The sequence below is a fragment of the Saccopteryx leptura genome, chromosome 1, assembly GCF_036850995.1.
Source record: "Saccopteryx leptura isolate mSacLep1 chromosome 1, mSacLep1_pri_phased_curated, whole genome shotgun sequence".
Taxonomy (NCBI): domain Eukaryota; kingdom Metazoa; phylum Chordata; class Mammalia; order Chiroptera; family Emballonuridae; genus Saccopteryx; species Saccopteryx leptura.
The window spans coordinates 144,357,900-144,375,678 of record NC_089503.1 but is presented as its reverse complement, the minus strand read 5'-3'; the positions used below and the strand labels follow the sequence as shown (position 1 = coordinate 144,375,678).

General features: G+C 43.8%; 2 protein-coding genes across 7 annotated transcripts in view; one reads left to right on the top strand and one right to left on the bottom strand.

Moving 5' to 3' along the window:
• BDP1 (B double prime 1, subunit of RNA polymerase III transcription initiation factor IIIB) overlaps positions 1-7,030 on the bottom strand; it is a 126,675-nt gene extending 119,645 nt beyond the window's left edge. For all 6 annotated transcript variants that reach the window (XR_010750272.1, XM_066376574.1, XM_066376590.1 and 3 more), the window contains exons 1-2: positions 6,546-7,030; positions 2,294-2,570 (exon numbers count right to left, since the gene is read on the bottom strand). Coding sequence is in view for 5 of the 6 variants with exons in the window: in XM_066376574.1 (XP_066232671.1) it covers positions 2,294-2,570; positions 6,546-6,781 (513 nt within the window). In the remaining variant the exon portion in view is untranslated. The remainder of the gene's footprint in view (positions 1-2,293; positions 2,571-6,545) is intronic.
• A 3,919-nt stretch (positions 7,031-10,949) lies between these two features.
• Positions 10,950-15,153, top strand: LOC136389044 (small EDRK-rich factor 1). The gene is made up of 3 exons (XM_066360816.1): positions 10,950-11,147; positions 11,893-12,001; positions 14,950-15,153. The coding sequence occupies exons 1-3, from the start codon at positions 11,141-11,143 to the stop codon at positions 15,020-15,022; spliced, it is 189 nt and encodes a 62-aa protein (XP_066216913.1). The 5' UTR covers positions 10,950-11,140; the 3' UTR covers positions 15,023-15,153.
• The last annotated feature ends 2,626 nt before the right edge of the window (positions 15,154-17,779 follow it).

The window sequence follows — 17,779 nt, the reverse complement described above, 5'->3', positions numbered from 1 at the left end:
CATATTAAAAGCTGCTCAAAATCACTAATCATCAAAGAAATGCAAAGTAAAACCAAAATGAGATACCACTTCACACCTGTCAGAATGGCTATCATCAATAAATCAGAAAAAATAAGTGCTGGCGAGGATGTAGAGAAAAGGGAACCCTCATGCACCATTGGTGGAAATGCAGGCTTGTGCAGCCACTGTGGAAAGCAGTATAGAGATTCCTCAAAAAGTTAAAAATAGAACTGCCTTTGACCAGCAAATCAACTTCTGGGAAGATATCCAAAGAAATCTGAAACACTCATTAAAAAGATATACACAGACCCGTGGTGGTGCAGTGAATAAGTGTCGACCTGGAATGCTGAAGTCGCTGGTTCGAAACCCTGGGCTGCCTGGTCAAGGCACATATGGGAGTTGATGCTTCCTCCTCTTCTCCTCCTTCTCTCTCTCTCTCTTTCTCTCTCTCTCTCCCCTCTCTAAAATGAATAAAGTCTTAAAAAACATTATAAAAAAGAATATACGCACCCTTATGTTCATTGCAGCATTATTTACAATAGCCAAGATCTGGAAATAGCCCAAGTACCCATCATCAGCAGATGAGTGGATAAAAAAGCTGTGGTACAGCCTGACCTGTGGTGGTGCAGTGGATAAAGCATCAACCTGGAATGCTAAGGTTGCAGTACAAAACCCCAGGCTTGCCCATTAAGACATATATGAGAGCCTGACCAGGTGGTGGCGCAGTGGATAGAGCGTCGGACTGGGATGCGGAGGACCCAAGTTCGAGATCCCGAGGTCGCCAGCTTGAGCGCAGGCTCATCTGGTTTGAGCAAAGCTCTCCAGCTTGGACCCAAGGTTGCTGGCTCCAGCAAGGGGTTACTCGGTCTGCTGAAGGCCCGCGGTCAAGGCACATATGAGAAAGCAATCAATGAACAACTACGGTGCCACAACGAAAAACTGATGATTGATGCTTCTCATCTCTCTGCGTTCCTGTCTGTCTGTCCCTATCTATCCCTTTCTCTGACTCTTTCTCCATCTGTTAAAAAAAAAAAGACATATATGAGAAGCAACAACTAACAATTGATGCTTCCTGCTCCTCCTACCCCACTTTCTTTCTCTCCTTTCTCTAAAATCAATAATTAAGGCCCTGGCTGGTTGGTTCAGCGGTAGAGCAGCAGCCCGGCATGTGGAAGTCTTGAGTTCGATTCCTGGCCAGGGCACAGAGGAGAAGCGTCCATCTGCTTCTCTGCCTCCCCCCTCTATTTTCTATTTCTCTCTTCCCCTTCCACAGCCAAGGCTCCATTGGAGCAAAGTTGGCCTGGTGCTGAGGACGGCTCCATGGCCTCCACCTCAGGTGCTAGAATGGCTCCAGTTGCAATGGAGCAACACCCTAGATAGGCAGAGCATCACCCCCTAGTGGGTTTGCCAGGTGGATCCCAGTTGGACGCAAGCAAGAGTCTGTCTCTCAGCCTCCCTGCTTCTCACTTCAGAAAAGTACAAATAAATAAATAAATAAAATCTTTTTAAAAAATAATTTTAAAAAGCTATGATACATTTACAGGATGCAATACTATTCGGCCATAAAGAAGAAACTCTTAACTTGAAGGACAACATGGATAGACATGGAGATTACTATGATAGATGAAATAGGAGAGAAAGACAAATACCATAGATGTCACTTACATGTGAAGTCTAATAAACAAAATAATTTAACAAACAAAATAGAAATAGAAGCACAGATACAGAGAACAGACTGACAGGTCTCAGAGAAGAGGAGTGGTGGGGGATCTGGGTGAAAAAAAGTGAAGGGATTAAGCAAACAAAACCCAAAAACCATTTATATATATCTAAAACACACATAGACACAGAAAACAGTATGGTTATAGCTGAGGAAAAGAGGGGTGGGTGGGCTGAGGTGGGCAAAGGTGGGATAAACGGGGACAAAAAGAAACTTTATTTTTGGGCAATGGGCACATTGTGCAGTGTGCAGATGTTTTGTTGAGCTGTAGACTAGAAACCTGTATGCTTTTAACCAATGCCACCCCAATTAATTCAATTAAATAGAAATAGCAATATAAAAGATATAACTGTATAAAATATATAAATATATCATGAAATAAAAGCTTAAATCTGTAGTGTTTCTTAATCGTTCTGTTAAGAAAAAGGGATACTCTATTAACATGAAGAATATTATTTGGTTTTGTTTCCCAATAAAAATGCTACAGATGCCTTACTTTTCCTCCAAATGATGTGACTAACATAAAAACAAATCTAGCAGACAACAGTCAAAATTTTGATTTTCCTCTCTTACCTTCTCTCTTCTTAATTCTTCTTTTAGCATTTCTCTCAGTTTCTGTGCTTTATATATTCGGTGTCTGTCTGAGTATGGTCGTTTCTCTTTTGTTGGAATTGGGATTGGCTGTGGAGCTTCTTGATTAACTGTAGATAAGGGATGAGGCTCTGAAGGAACATTGATACTAGGTTTAACCAGAGTAGGAGTACTTGATATTCGCTTTCTTCTCTGTGAAACACTAGAGGAAAATTTACTGGATTCTTCAACATCATTCTCACCATCAGTCTTTTCATCACTATTGAAATTCAAAAAGAAAATAAAAAAGGCATCATGGATGTTCTTTTAAGTATTCTAGTTGTTGTTTTTTTTAATGATTATCATATCTATCTTTTTTATTTTTTTTATTTATTCATTTTAGAGAGGAGACAGAGAGAGAAAGAGAGAGAGAGAGAGAGAGAAAGGGGGGAGGGGCATGAAGCCTCAACTCCCACATGTGCCTTGACCAGACAAAAGGCACAGGTTTTTGTTTTTTGATTTTCTGAAGTTGGAAACGGGGAGGCAAACTCCCGCATGCGCCCGACTGGGATCCACCAGGGGGCGACGCTCTGCCCATCTGGGGCGTCACTCTGTTGCAACCACAGCCATTCTAGTGCCTGAGACAGAGGCCACAGAGCCATCCTCAGCGCCCAGGCCAACTTTGCTCCAATGGAGCCTTGGCTGCAGGAAAGGAAGAGAGAGACAGAGAGGAAGGAGAGGGGGAGGAGTGGAGAAGCAGATGGGCGCTTCTCCTGTGTGCCCTGGCCGGAAATCGAACCCGGAACTCCTGCACGCCAGGCCGACGCTCTACCACTGAGCCATCCAGCCAGGACCCAAAAGCAGGGTTTTGAACTGGTGACCTCAGCATTCCAGGTTGACGCTTTATCCACTGCGCCACCACAGGTCAAGCCTTAGTATTCTAGTTTTAGCTTCAATCTTGAATAGTGAGGTTGCTAGATCAAAACCCTGGGCTTGTCTGACCTGTGGAGGCGCAGTGGATAAAGCGTCAACCTGGAATGCTGAGGTCGCTGGTTCAAAACTCTGCACTTGTCTGGTGGAGGCACATATGGGAGTTGATGCTTCCTGCTCCTCCTCTTTCTCTTTCTCTCTCGCTCTGTCTCCTCTCTAAAAAATGAATTCAAAAAACCCAAAAAACAAAACAAAACAAAAAAAACCCTGGGCTTGCCTGGTAAGGCACATGCAAGACGGAACTTCTATTAGTTGATGCTTTCCACCACTCCTCACTCTCCATTTATCTATCTTCTCTCTCTAAAATTAATAAATAAAAAATTTATCTGGTAGCCCTGGCTGGATAGTTCAACTGGTTAGAGCATTATCCCGAAGCAGAGGCTGCTGCTTCCATCCCGTCAAAGCACATATAACAGGGGTCGGGAACCTTTTTGGCTGAGAGAGCCATGAACGCCACATATATATATATTTTTTTTTGTATTTTTCTGAAGCTGGAAACGGGGAGGCAGTCAGACAGACTCCCGCATGCGCCCGACTGGGATCCACCCGGCACGCCCACCAGGGGGCGATGCTCTGCCCATCCAGGGCGTCACTCTGTCGAGGCCAGAGCCACTCTAGCGCCTGGGGCAGAGGCCAAGGAGCCATCCCCAGCACCCGGGCCAACTTTTTGCTCCAATGGAGCCTCAGTTGCGGGAGAGGAAGAGAGAAATAAAGAGGAAGGAGAGGGGGAGGGGTGGAGAAGCAGATGGGCGCTTCTCCTATGTGCCCTGGCCGGGAATCGAACCTGGGACTCCTGCACGCCAGGCCGACGCTCTACCACTGAGCCAACCGGCCAGGGTCAATGCCACATATTTTAAAATGTAATTCTGTGAGAGCCATACAACTACCCATGTACGTTGGGCATTATCCAATAAAAATGTGGTGTTGTCCCAGAGGACAGCTGTGATTTGCTCCAGCCACCTGCAACCATGAACATGAGCCGTAGGAAATGAATGGATTGTAATACATGAGAATGTTCTATATTTTTAACATTTTTTTTATTAAAGATTTGTCTGCAAGCCAGATACAGCCATCAAAGAGCCACATATGGCTCACGAGCTATAGTTCCTAACCCCTGACAGATCGAGCTTGACCAGGCAGTGGCACAGTAAACAGAACATCAACCTGGGACCTTGAGGTCAGCGGCCTGAGTGCAGGCTCATCCAGCTTGAGGGTGGACTCATCCAGTTTGGGTACGAGGTGGCCGGCTTAAGTGTGGATCAGAGACATGACCCCCATGGTTGCTGGCTTGAACAAAGGGTCACTGGCTCAGGTGGAGCCTCACCCCTCTCTGATCAAGGCACATATGAGAAAGCAATCAATGAACAACTAAAGTGCCACAACGAGTTTTTGCTTCTCATCTCTCTCCCTTCCTATCTGTCTGACCCTGTCTGTCCCTCTTTCTCTATCTCTCTCTCTCCCTTTTCCAAAATCAATAAATGTTAAAAATAAATCAATGATTTATTTATGATTGCCATAAAAATGTTAGTAATTATAGAAAAAATTAAATTATTTTAGTAAATCTTTATTTATTGATTGATTTTAAAGAGAGAAGGGAAAGCAGGAGAGAAACATCAATTTATTGTTCTACTTATTTATGCATTCATTGGTTGATTCTTTGTGGAGTATTCAGACGACATGCTAACCAACCAAGCTATCTGTCCAGAGCATTATAATAAATCTTTTTAACTGATATGTAAATTCTGATGAAGACTATTGATCTTGCTCAAATTTCAAGTTCTTATGCACATCACAGCATATCATTTTATGCTCATGCTAGGTACGTCAAAAAAAAAAAAATACCAAATTTTCAAATACAAAGCTTAATTAGCTTAATATGACTCACTAGATAACTGCGAGAAGTTTTTTTTTCATTTTTTTGTTTTCTTTATTGAGCTTAGAGAGAGAGGAACAGGGAGAGAAAGAAAGAGAAACATTGATTTGTTGTCCTGACAAGGATCGAACCTGCAACCATACATACAGCGGGGCAACGCTATAATTAACTCACTGGCTTGAGCGTGGGATCATAGACATGACCCCACAGTTGCTGGCTTGACCCCAAAGGTCACTGGCTTGAACAAAGGGTCACTGGCTCAGGTGGAGCCTCACCCCTCTCTGATCAAGGCACATATGAAAAAGCAATCAATGAACAAATAAAGTGCCACAACGAGTTGATGCTTCTCATCTCTCTTCCTTCCTGTCTGTCCCTTTCTGTCCCTCTCTGTCTAAAAAAAAAAAAAAAAAATTAAAAGCAGTCTACTTTTTTCATATTTATGGTTAGTTGTATATAAAAGTAAAAAAAAATCTATGCCTATAACCTTTCCAAAAAGTCCCTAATTTAAATTCTTATATCAGCCCTTATAATGTGATATGTGCACCATATGCACTTCACCCAATTATGTTGAATGCATAAGGACAGAATATACACCCTATAGATTTTTATAACTAGCAAGAACCTATAAAAAAGACACATGATAAAAAACAAAATACTTTCTAAATGTCAATTCTAAGAATTCAATACCCTCCAGTTTAAAGGTCAAGACTATATAGACTCAGTGATTTATCAATCATCATGCATTATACATATATATTAACAAGAGCTCTATGAACTTTACTAATTTAACAGTACCTCCCCTGAGGCTAGCTCAATTGGTTCGAGTGTAGCCCACCTAGTCCCCATATGCCAACGTAGTGGAGTTCAATCTCAGGTCAGGGCACATACAAGAATCAACCAATGCCTGGCCTGTGGTGGCTGCAGTGGATGAAGCGTGAATCTGGAAGGCTGCGTTTGCTGAGATCCGCAGTTGGAAACCCCGGGCTTGCCAGGTAAAGGCACACAGAAGAAACTACTATGATTTGATGCCTTCCGCTCTCTCTCCCCCCTTCTCTCCTTCTGTCTCCCTCCCTCTCCCCCCTAAAACAAATAAAGTTAAAAAAAATCAACCAATGAATGCACAAATAACTGGAACACACATCGATGTTTCTCTCTATTCCCCCTTCCTCTCTCTCTAAAAATCAGTAAGTTGGAAAAAAAAACAACAAACGTTAGACCTGGATGCCTTCCACGACGACTTAAAAACAAGACGTGGTCCTCTCCCTGAAAATCTGTATCATCCGACCTCAACCGTAAGACTTGGTGCAAGAGACGGGAGTTACTCCTACGGTAAATAAAGTTCATCTGCTCAGCTTTTAGCTGATGAAAATGCTCTTCTCTTCAAGCACTTACCTGCTCCTGGGAGCCTCTTTTTGGGGCTCTGCTCTCCCGATATCCACCAGGGGCACATTTGTGGGCTCCGCTGGCTTTGGGTCACAGGTCGCTGCAGGCTCTGGCGGTCTGAGAGCATCTTTTCCACGCTGAGGATGAGACACTTTTCCACGCTGAGGATTGGGGGCGGTGGAGCACCTAGCGCCCACACCAGGCCTGACATTCGGCTTCACGCTAAGGCGTGCCCTGCGGAACATGGCGGAGCCAGGGGGCCCGGGGAGGCGGCCGCAGGGCCGCTCTCAGCCCCGAGCCCCGGCAGCTGCCCGAAGAGCGGGTTAGGAAATACGCCCTTCTCACAAAGCCACAAACCAGCCCAGTGGGCAGCTATCGTAGATTCACGCCCCCGCCGCCTCCTCCGGTCTCTCGCCGCCGCCTCTTCTTCATGACCCTGTTACATTAAGGGCTAAGTTTCCCCCTACACCTTGCTCCTCGCCCTCAGACGGTGCTTGAACTAATTGCGTCATCAGGGAGCGCTGCGGAATGACGTAAGACGTAGAGCGCCCGGAACCATGGTAACTGTCAAACTTCAGAGTCTGGTTTATGAGTGAACATAAAGAGAAATGTGCCCCCAGCTCAGTTGGTTAGGGCATTCTCCCTATATGCTAAAGTTGAGGGTTTGATTCCCTATCCAGGGCACATATAAGAATCAATCAGTGAAAGTATAAACAAGTGAAACAAGAAGTTGATGTCTCCCTCCGTCTCTCTCAAATCAATAACAATTAAAAAAAAAGAGATGCAAGGTGCTTTCCAGGCCTTCTTAGGACTTGTTGAAAAGAGGGGAAGCAGTCAACTGCTTATTCCAAAGATTAATAGGAACTATTAAAGTCGCTGGCCGATTTTTTAAATTTTTAATACTTTTTTTATTTATTTTTTTTATTTTTTTGTATTTTTCTGAAGCTGGAAACAGGGAGAGACAGACTCCTGCATGCGCCTGACCGGGATCCACCCGGCACGCCCACCAGGGGGCGACGTTCTGCCCATCAGGGGGCGATGCTCTACCCCTCCCGGGCATCGCTCTGTCGCGACCAGAGCCACTCTAGCGCCTGGGGCAGAGGCCAAGGAGCCATCCCCAGCGCTTGGGCCATCCTTGCTCCAATGGAGCCTAGGCTGCAGGAGGGGAAGAGAGAGACAGAGAGGAGGGAGAGGGGGAGGGGTGTAGAAGCAGATGGGCGCTTCTCCTGTGTGCCCTGGCCGGGAATCGAACCCGGGACTTCTGCCCGCCAGGCCGACGCTCTACCACTGAGCCAACCGGCCAGGGCCTCTCTCTCCTCTTTAAAAATTAATTTTAAAAAATGTAACATAATAATGTTTTTTAATGTCCAAATAAATTTAATTTTGTCATATTTATTTAGTTTAATTACCATAAAAGCACGCTTGGACTTTTTTTTTTTTCATTAATATTTGACTTAATTCTTATAACATATTTCTCAGAAATTTGTATATAGTGCGCCTACAATTATTTGTAGGATTTTAAATGTGCCCTGACTTCAAAAAGTTTGAGAACCACTGCTCTAACCAAATGTGCTACCAGCTAGGGCAATGTGGGTATTCTTAATCTGCTTTAGGAGGTTGCAATAGAGCAATAAACAAGGCATTCTAGGTGGGGAAGGTAAAAATACACCAAATAAAAATTAACAGGAAAACTTAAGACTGCATTAAATACCATAAAAGAAATATAACAAAATGATGGAGATTAATAGAAGACTGGCTTGCTTTAGGTAGGATGGTTAGAAAAGGGCTCTATGATAGAGGATTGGTCAAAAAGGAAGTCAACTCTCCAGAGTATGGGCCAGTGTTTGAACCTGCAATACAAGTCCCCTGATTTGCCTGACCAGGCTGTGGCACAGTGGAAAGAGCATTGGACTGGGACTCACAGGACTCAGTTTTAAAATCCCAAGATTGCCAGCTTTAGCACAGGCTCACCAGCCTGAGCACGGGGTCGCTGGCATAAGCGTGGGATCATAGACATGACCTCATGGTCTCTGGCTTGAGCCCAAGGTCGCTGGCTTGAGCAAGGGGTCACTCGGTCTGCTGTAGCCCCCAGTCAAGGCACATATGAGAAAGCAATCAATGAACTAAGGTGCTGCAATGAAAAATTGATGCTTCTCATCTCTTTCCCTTCCTGTCTGTCTGTCCCTATCTGTCCCTCTCTCTGTCTCTCTGTCACCATAAAGAAAAAAATGTCAAAGGAGTAAAATCCTGAACTAACTGAAGAGATTGCTAGGTCATCCAGAAAAAGAAAAAAAGAGGCAAGTGCTTTTGACAGTAGGAAGGCAAGGCTGAAAGCACAGAAGAAAAAAAGAGATTCCTCCAAGATTGGAGGGGGGGGGGGGGGAATGGAGGTTAATGTGTCTATGCACTCCCTTCAGTACTCTAGGGAGGCAGTAGAATCTCAGATACACCTGAGGAAGCTCAAGAAATCAACAAAGGCCTGACCTGTGGTGGTTGGTGCAGTGGATAAAGCATCGACCTGGAACACTGAGATTATGGGTTCGAAACCTTGGGCTGCCTAGTCAAGGCACATACGGGAGTTGATGCTTCATGCTACTCTCCCCCTTCTCTCTTTCTCACTCTCTTTTTCCCTCTCCCTATCTCCTCTCTAAAATGAAAAGAAAAAGAAAAAGAAAGTACAAGGGATTTTTTAAACAAAAAGAAAGAAAGAGAGAAAGAGAGAAAGAGAGAAAGAAGAAAGAAAGAAAGAAAGAAAGAAAGAAAGAAAGAAAGAAAGAAAGAAAGAAAGAAAGAAAGAAAGAAAGAGAGGGAAGGAAGGAAGGAAGGAAGGAAGGAAGGAAGGAAGGAAGGAAGGAAGGAAGGAAGGAAGGAAGGAAGGAAGGAGAAATCAACAAAGAAAACCATGCTGTAGGTGTCTCAAGAACCTTGGAGCCACTGCCAAGACCATATATATAGCTTTGGACAGCATGTTCTGGTATAAACTAAAGACACAAGGCTTTTCCTCAATGTTCTGTTCCGCATAAGTGTCTAGGGTATTTCCACAATTCTGCAAGTAAGAAAGTCAATAATAACTAAGATTTAAGTTCCTATTAGTAAAGGGATGAGAACAGAGTCAAGAATTAATTTTATTAAGTCAAAATATGTGTTACACACCCAAATTTATGGAGTATATTCTTAGTGGCATCACAGTAATTTAAAAGTCTCCAGTTCCCTCTGGCAGACACATGTAACATTTCTCATGTACATGTTATACATTATATGTATCCCTACAACTCAAAAATTGTGTTTTCAGCTGCAAATAAAAAGCTCAATTAGACAGTAAATTAAGACTGTGTACAGAAAGAATAACTCTATCACTTACCTTCCAATCCCAAATTCCTTACCTCCATTCCTCATGATGTCTTTATCTCCATAAAGATCCTGGCCTGAAAGTCGATCTTTTTTCACCCCTGCTCAAGTTATTCCAGAAGAGGTTTGCTAAGTGAAAACAGATACCTGGTCTGTAAACTGTATTGAGGAGGAGGGATGGCATGTGGAGCATGATACAGCTTTCAGCGTTTGAGAGAATCACAATAATAGCTAACATTTTGAGGGCTGATTGAGGGTAATTTTAAGGCATTCAGACTAATTCTACACATTTGTCAATTTTTAATGATTAATGGAAGATAAAGAAAATAACTACCAACCAAAGAAACTATCAAACATCTTTACACATGTTTCTAGCAATGGCAGATGCTCCGAAGCTTTTACGTAGGTTCCAAGGTTGTTCTGGGCTATTCTAAGAGTATCCCATGCCATCCTCCCCATCACGCAGACCCAAGCACAAAGCCATTCACCTAAAACTACTAAAGTGCTGTACACCGTGACAAGGTGACTGGAATAAAATGAGAAATGAATAGTCTTTAGAGTCCATCTTACATCTGAATCTCACTTCTACCAGTCCCTACCTGTTAGGTTAGTAGCTTTCGGTATGAGTCTTGTCTCCTCTTGAGTAAACTGAGAACAATAAAGCCTGCCTACTTTGCAGGGCTGGTGCGAGATTAAGGAAGGAAATCAAGGGCCAGACACTGTCTTTCGTAGTTAACCCTCAATCTCTTCTGTCCCATTCATCCCCTTCCCGCCGATGCAAGGAGATGAATGAAGAAAGCTAACGTTCTTTGTCGAAAACGTAGATATTATATAGTGTTTATTGTCATTTTTGTCGTTTCCAAAAAATGGGGTTGGTCAAACCCCAGTGCCTTGTACACAGTGGGGAAAATCCACAGATGCCTATCCCTCTCTGAGACACAGAACTTGTTTTGGGAACTCGACCCAACTTGCAAGGCAGGAGACAACCGGGACGAGTATGTTTCCGCTCGCAGCAGCCCCAGAACCCCCGCGGCGCCCCGCCCGCCCAGCCGCGCATGCGCAGGGACTCGCCATCCACGCGGGTCGCTGTGGTCCGGTCACGGTGGGCGGGGCGGTGGACCCGGCTAGGCGTCGCCCCTCGGAGGGCCGGCGCTGGCTCTCCCTTCCAGATCAACTGGTGGGGACGTTCCCTGGGCGTACGGGAGAGCCGTTGCTTTTCCGAGTGGCTCTCTTCCAGGCTCGGTCTGGTAGTCAGCATGGCCCGTGAGTGTGCGGACGGGTAGGGGGAGCGGCGGGGAGCGTTGGAAGAGGAAGCCAATGGGTCGCCGAGGCGCGGCTGGCGGGGCGGGGGCTGGCTGGTGGAACCCCTTAGGTCAGCGGGGCGGGGACCCCGTTTACAATCAGCGGAGAGAAGGGGACCTTTTGCTCAGGTCCGGCCTGAAAGGGTGCCTGTCTTTTAGGTGCGAGTTTACACGGTAAGGAGCACCCCCCCCCGGAGGTGAGGTGTGTGGAGAAGGCCGCCCCGGGAGGGGTCTTGGTCTGGAGCTGGGTTAGAGCTGGTACTTTCAATCATAAGGCCTAATAAAACTGGGAGCTCCTGCTGAGTCTGCTCCCTCGTTCTTTTGTTTGGCCCTCTCAGGTAGTTTCACAGCCATCTGCATTTGCTCAATTAACAGGTGACTTGTGATGGACCAACTTGTGCGAAGTGGGATCTCTCTCTATGTCTTTCTTAACTCTCTCCACCCACACCCCGCAAAAACCGGAACTTATTTTGGAATACTGGCCCCTTATATACAGACAATTGGAATGCCCGTCTGAAGAGAACACCTTGATTAGGATAATAGTCAAGACCTTAAGTGTTTACCTTTAAGTTCCCTCCTTGTGGTCAGATCTGGGAACACACTCAGTGCAGTACTCCACCGGTTTGTCTATTAAAAAGTAAACTTCAGATGCACTTAAATAAAAGCCTTGAAGATAAGAAAAGAAGCATGACTATTTCTCTTTGTAGGTGGAAATCAACGAGAACTTGCCCGCCAGAAAAACATGAAGAAAGCGCAAGAAATTAACAAAGGAAAAAGAAAAGGGGATAGCTTGACCACCTCTCAGAGAAAACAGAGGTCGGTGATAACTAATGAAATTCTCAAGTCACTTAAGTTTCATTGTGAAAAATGGAAAACACTTTTAAATTTTTTTTATTTTATGATTTTAGAGGGGGGTGTGGCGAGAGAGAGAGAAAAGAAACATTCATTTGTTGTTCCATGTAGTTGTGCATTCATTTGTTGAGTCCCATATGTGCCCTGACCAGGGATCAAACCCACAACCTTGGCATTTTGGAACAATGCTCAAACCAACGCCTAACAGACCAGAGCCAGTTAAAACTGGCTTTAAAAACACTCCCCTGGTGATTCTGATGCACAGCCACAGTTAAGGATCATTATTTAATGAGATTGAAGCCTTTAAATATCACTTCACACTTGCTATGACATTTTTATTAAAATAAGTTTTTCCTTATATTTCAGTTTACTCACTTTGGAATAAAAGTGAAAGTGGCACGGACAGTGACCCTGAAATTTATAGTATTTTTATTGTAGAACTTAGTCTAGCTTGGCTCAGTAATAGCCACTGTTTAATAAACTCCTACTTTTTTATTGTTGTTCTGATCTTTTATCTGGCTTTCTTTTTTTTTTATTTATTTTTTATTTTTTTATTAGTTTTTGGAAAGAGGAAAGAAGAGAGAGACAGCAACATCGATCTGCTCTCCTATGTGTTTTTTTGTTGTTGTTTTTTGTTTTTTGTGTTTTTTTTACAGGGACAGAGAGAGAGAGTCAGAGAGAGGAATAGATAGGGACAGACAGGAACGGAGAGAGATGAGAAGCATCAATCATCAGTTTCTTATTGCGACACCTTAGTTGTTCATTGATTGCTTTCTCATGTGTGCCTTGACCACGGGCCTTCAGCAGACTGAGTGACCCCTTGCTTGAGCCAGCAACCTTGGGTCCAAGCTGGTGAGCTTTTTGCTCAAGCCAGATGAGCCGGCGCTCAAGCTGGCAACCTCGGGGTCTCGAACTTGGGTCTTCCGCATCCCTGTCCAATGCTCTATCCACTGTGCCACTGCCTGGTCAGGCTTTCCTATGTGTTTTAACTGGGGATCAAAACAGCAACCTCTGTACTTCGAGACAATGCTCGAACCACTTTTTTTCTTTTTGAGAGGGAGAGAGGGAAACATCAACTCATTATTCCACTTAGCTGTGCCATTGATTGCTTCTCATATGTCCCCTGACCAGGGCTCAAACCAACCATGCGTTCCAGCTGGTGCTCTGTCCACTGTGCCACAAGCCAGGGCTCAAATTCCTACTTCTTATAAAGCTCTGTGTTGGATGTCCTATATGTACTTTATTTTCTTTTTTTAGTAAGGGAGAGAGAGAGACAGGAAGGGAAAGAGATGAGAAGCATCAACTCATAGTTGTATCACTTTAGTTGTTCATTAACTGCTTCTCATATGTGCTTTGATGGGACTGAGGAGGCCTCCAGCCAAGCCAGTGACCCCTTGTTCAAGCCAACAACGTTGGGCTTCAAGCCAGTGACCATGTGATCGGGTTGATGATTCCACACTCAAGCTGGTGAGCCCGCATTCACATTAGATGAGCCTGTACTCAAGCCAGCAACCTTGGCGTTTGAACCTGGGACCTCAGCGTCCCAGGCTGATGCTCTATCCACTGTGCCACCACCGGTCAGGCAGTGTATTATCTCTAATCATCACAGCCCTGAAAAGTGGTATTGGGCTCAATGCATAGAATGGGAAACTGAGGCTCTGAATTGAGTAACAAATGCTAAAGTCATATAGTAAGCACAGCAGAGTTTGGATTCAAACAGAAAACTATCACTCTTCTTTTCTATGATACTCCATTTCTTTGTAGCTGTCTTGTTTTTTCTTCCTTCTATTTCCTTGTTTTTTCTATCAGCTTTGCAGAAATGTCTTACTGTTAGCCCTAGCCTGGTAGCTCAGTTGTTTAGATACTCCAAGGTTGCAGGTTTGATCCCCAGTCAGGGGATCAACCAGTGAATGCCTAAATAAGTGAAACAACAAATCAATGTTTCTTTCTCTCTCCCTCTCTAAAATCAGTAAATTAAAATAAAAAATTTCAATGTCTTATCATGAACAGATCTACTTATCCTGAATTAAAATCTACTACTAAATTTATGCAATAACAAGATATCAAAGAGCCTGAACTTTGAAATTGGACAAACCTTGGTTTTTATGTGTTTTGGGACAAATTACTTAGCTCTAAGCCTTTAAATTATTTTTCCTGTTGTTTCCTTAAAAATAAATTTATTTTAAATCTTAAACATGGGTCTAACTCAAAGTTGTCATGGGACTTAATCTAGAGCCAATAAAATGCCTAGCACACAATAGGTGTTAACATTTTTTTTAATATAGGTCACTTGAACCATCCAGCCCAGGTAGTCTGGTTGTAGTTCACACTTAATATGGTATGTGGAGTTTAGTCAGAGACACAAACTGTTAAGAAAAATGCCCTAATATCCTGCTTTTCTTTAGCGTAACCCATTTTTAATCACTACTGGGCATTTCAGCTTGTAAGAAACTGAATTGCTTCATACATCTTTATTCTAACCCTAGGTACCAGTTAGGATATCTGGAATTCTTAAATACCTCATTATTCTAGGAAAAAATTTAGAGTGAATTAATTTTGTTGACAACAAAGAATAATTGCCATTATTTCTTCATATACCTAGCTTATGTCAGATGCTTTTGTATGTATTCATAAATATTCCTCAGAACAACCCTGATGTGTACTGCTCTGATTTTGAAAGGCTTTGAGGTTATTTGCCCAACGGTAGAGATGGCATTCAAAATAAGATCTGACATCAGAGCCTTTCTATCCTCTGCCTTCACATTCTTGTCTCTGTCCATGAAAATGGAAAGACATGAATGTTTACATCTTTTAAATGGTCTTTTAATATACTGATTGGGTTATATAGAGAAAACAAGTGAGAAAATAATCAGCTTTTCGGAAACAACTTATAACCTTTTCTCCCATTATAGGGACTCTGAGATCATGCAGCAAAAGCAGAAAGCAGCTAATGAGAAGAAGTCTATACAGACAGGAGGAAAATGATGATCAACTCTTTGGAAAACCTGGGTGCTACTGCCAACTAAGTGTATCATAAGCTATGATCAAGATTTTGTAGAGTGAACAGTCATTATATATGTTATAACATATCCTTATAAATACTATTTTAAACTTTACCTATCAGCCTGACTTAGTGTGATGTTTCAGAACCATTCTTCAAAGAATAAAACAACCATGCATGTAAAATATTGGTGGACATTATTTTTTTATCAGCAGTGAGCATGAATATAATTAATTAGAGAGGTAATGTGATAAGTAATAGGATGTCTTATGTAAATCTAGTATCTTTGTCTTAAACTTTGTTAAAGTAGATCTTTATTTAGGGGGTTACATTTTTTTCTTTTTTGTTAAAGTAGATTTTAAAGTCACCTTTACTGTATAATAAAATTTAAGAGGCCCTGGCCAGTTGGCTCAGTGGTAGAGCGTCAGCCTGGCGTGCAGAAGTCCCGAGTTTGATTCCTGGCAGGGCACACAGGAGAAGCGCTCATCTGCTTCTCCACCCCTCCCCCTCTCATTTCTCTCTGTCTCTCTCTTCCCCTCCAGCAGCCGAGACTCCATTGGAGCAAAGTTGGCCCTGGCACTGGGGATGGCTCTATGGCCTCTGCCTCAGGTGCTAGAATGGCTCTGGTTGCAACAGAGCAACGCCCCAGATGGGCAGAGCATCGCCCCCTGGTGGGCATGCTGGGTGGATCCCAGTCGGGTGCATGCGGGAGTCTGTCTGACTGCTTCCCCGTTTCCAACTTTAGAAAAATACAAAAATAAAATAAAATTTAAGATGCATTTATCTGATTTTGCTTTGTAATCAACTGGTTTGCTTACAGACTTTACAATAGATAATACAGATGACCTGGAATAGCAGCTAAATGACCATAAACTAAATGAGGTCTCAGAGTTTTTTTGTTTTGTTTTTTGACAGAGACAGACAGGAAGGGAGAGAGATGAGAAGCATCAATTCTTCGTTGCAGCTTCTAAGTCTCCCTTAGTTGCTCATTGATTGGTTTCTCATATATGCCTTGACTGGGGGGCTGCAGCAGAGCGAGTGACCACTTGCTCAAGCCAGCGACCCTGGACTCAAGCTGGTGAACCTCTGCTAAAGCCAGCGACCTTAGGGTTTCAAACCTGGGTCCTCCATGTCCTAGTACAACGTTCTATCCACTACGCCACCACCTACCTGGTCAGGCAGTAAGAGTTTTACTTACAGCTTTAACATTTTTGGGATAAGTGCCTGATTTTTAATAGCCTTTATTTTTTAGAACAGAATTATTTTTACAACAAAATTGAGGTTTCCCATATACTTCTTGCCCCTTCACATATCCCCTGCATAGCCTCCCCTGTCATGAACATCCCCCACCAGAGTGATACGTTTGTTGCAATTGATGAACCTATACTGACACATCATTATCACTCAAGTACATAGTTTACATTCAGATTCACTTTTTGTATTGTAAGAGTGCCATTTCTTAGTCTGTTCTGAGCTCTTTAAGAAGTTGTGGCGTGCCCTTGCCGGTTGGCTCAGTGGTAGAGCGTCGGCCTGGCGTGCAGAAGTCCCGGGTTCGATTCCCGGCCAGGGCACACAGGAGAGGTGCCCATCTGCTTCTCCACCCCTTCCCTTCTCCTTCCTCTCTGTCTCTCTCTTCCCCTCCCGCAGCCGAGGCTCCACTGGAGCAAAGATGGCCTGGGCGCTAGGGATGGCTCCTTGGCCTCTGCCTCAGGCGCTGGAGTGGCTCTGGTGCGACAGAGCGACCCCCCGGAGAGGGGCAGAGCGTCGCCCCCTGGTGGGCGTGCCGGGTGGATCCCGGTCGGGCGCATGCGGGAGTCTATCTGACTGTCTATCCCCGTTAACAGCTTCAGAAAAATACAAAAAAATAAAAAAAAAAAGAAGTGGCGTAATGATGGTTATAAATTTTAAAATATAACTAGAGAAACTAAGATTTGAGACCTTGTTCTTTCTGAAGTAAATATGCATAATTATTGCAAAGAGAATAAAAATACCATTGAAGTAGTAAAATAAGTTTTTTAAGTGCTATTAAAATACTTGATTTTTCACAGCATACAAATCAAGTTTTCTCTGATCATCTGATATGTCTACTTCTATCCTAATGGACAGATCTTCAAGCGTTCTAGTATTTTAATGAAGGTTCTGGTAATCTTTTAATAGGTCACTAACCAATGTTACTACCCATAAATAGAATAGAATTCTAAGTCTCTCATACTGAATGAGACAAACATGACATTTTTTAGCCTGAGTTTATCTTCATATTAGCACAGATTTTCAGTAGCACAGATTTTCAGTTAAAGGTTTGTTCTATCTCTAAAGTTAACTTTGGCCCTGGCCGGTTGGCTCAGCAGTAGAGCGTCAGCCTGGCGTGCGGGGGACCCGGGTTTGATTCCCGGCCAGGGCACATAGGAGAAGCGCCCATTTGCTTCTCTACCCCCCCCCCTCCTTCCTCTCTGTCTCTCTCTTCCCCTCCCGCAGCCAAGGCTCCATTGGAGCAAAGATGACCCGGGCGCTGGGGATGGCTCCTTGGCCTCTGCCCCAGGCGCTAGAGTGGCTCTGGTCGCGGCATAGCGACGCCCCGGAGGGGCAGAGCATCGCCCCCTGGTAGTCAGAGCATCGCCCCTGGTGGGCGTGCCGGGTGGATCCCAGTCAGGCGCATGCGGGAGTCTGTCTGACTGTCGCTCCCATTTCCAGCTTCAGAAATAAAAAAGAGACAATAAAACACAAAAATAAAATAAAATAAA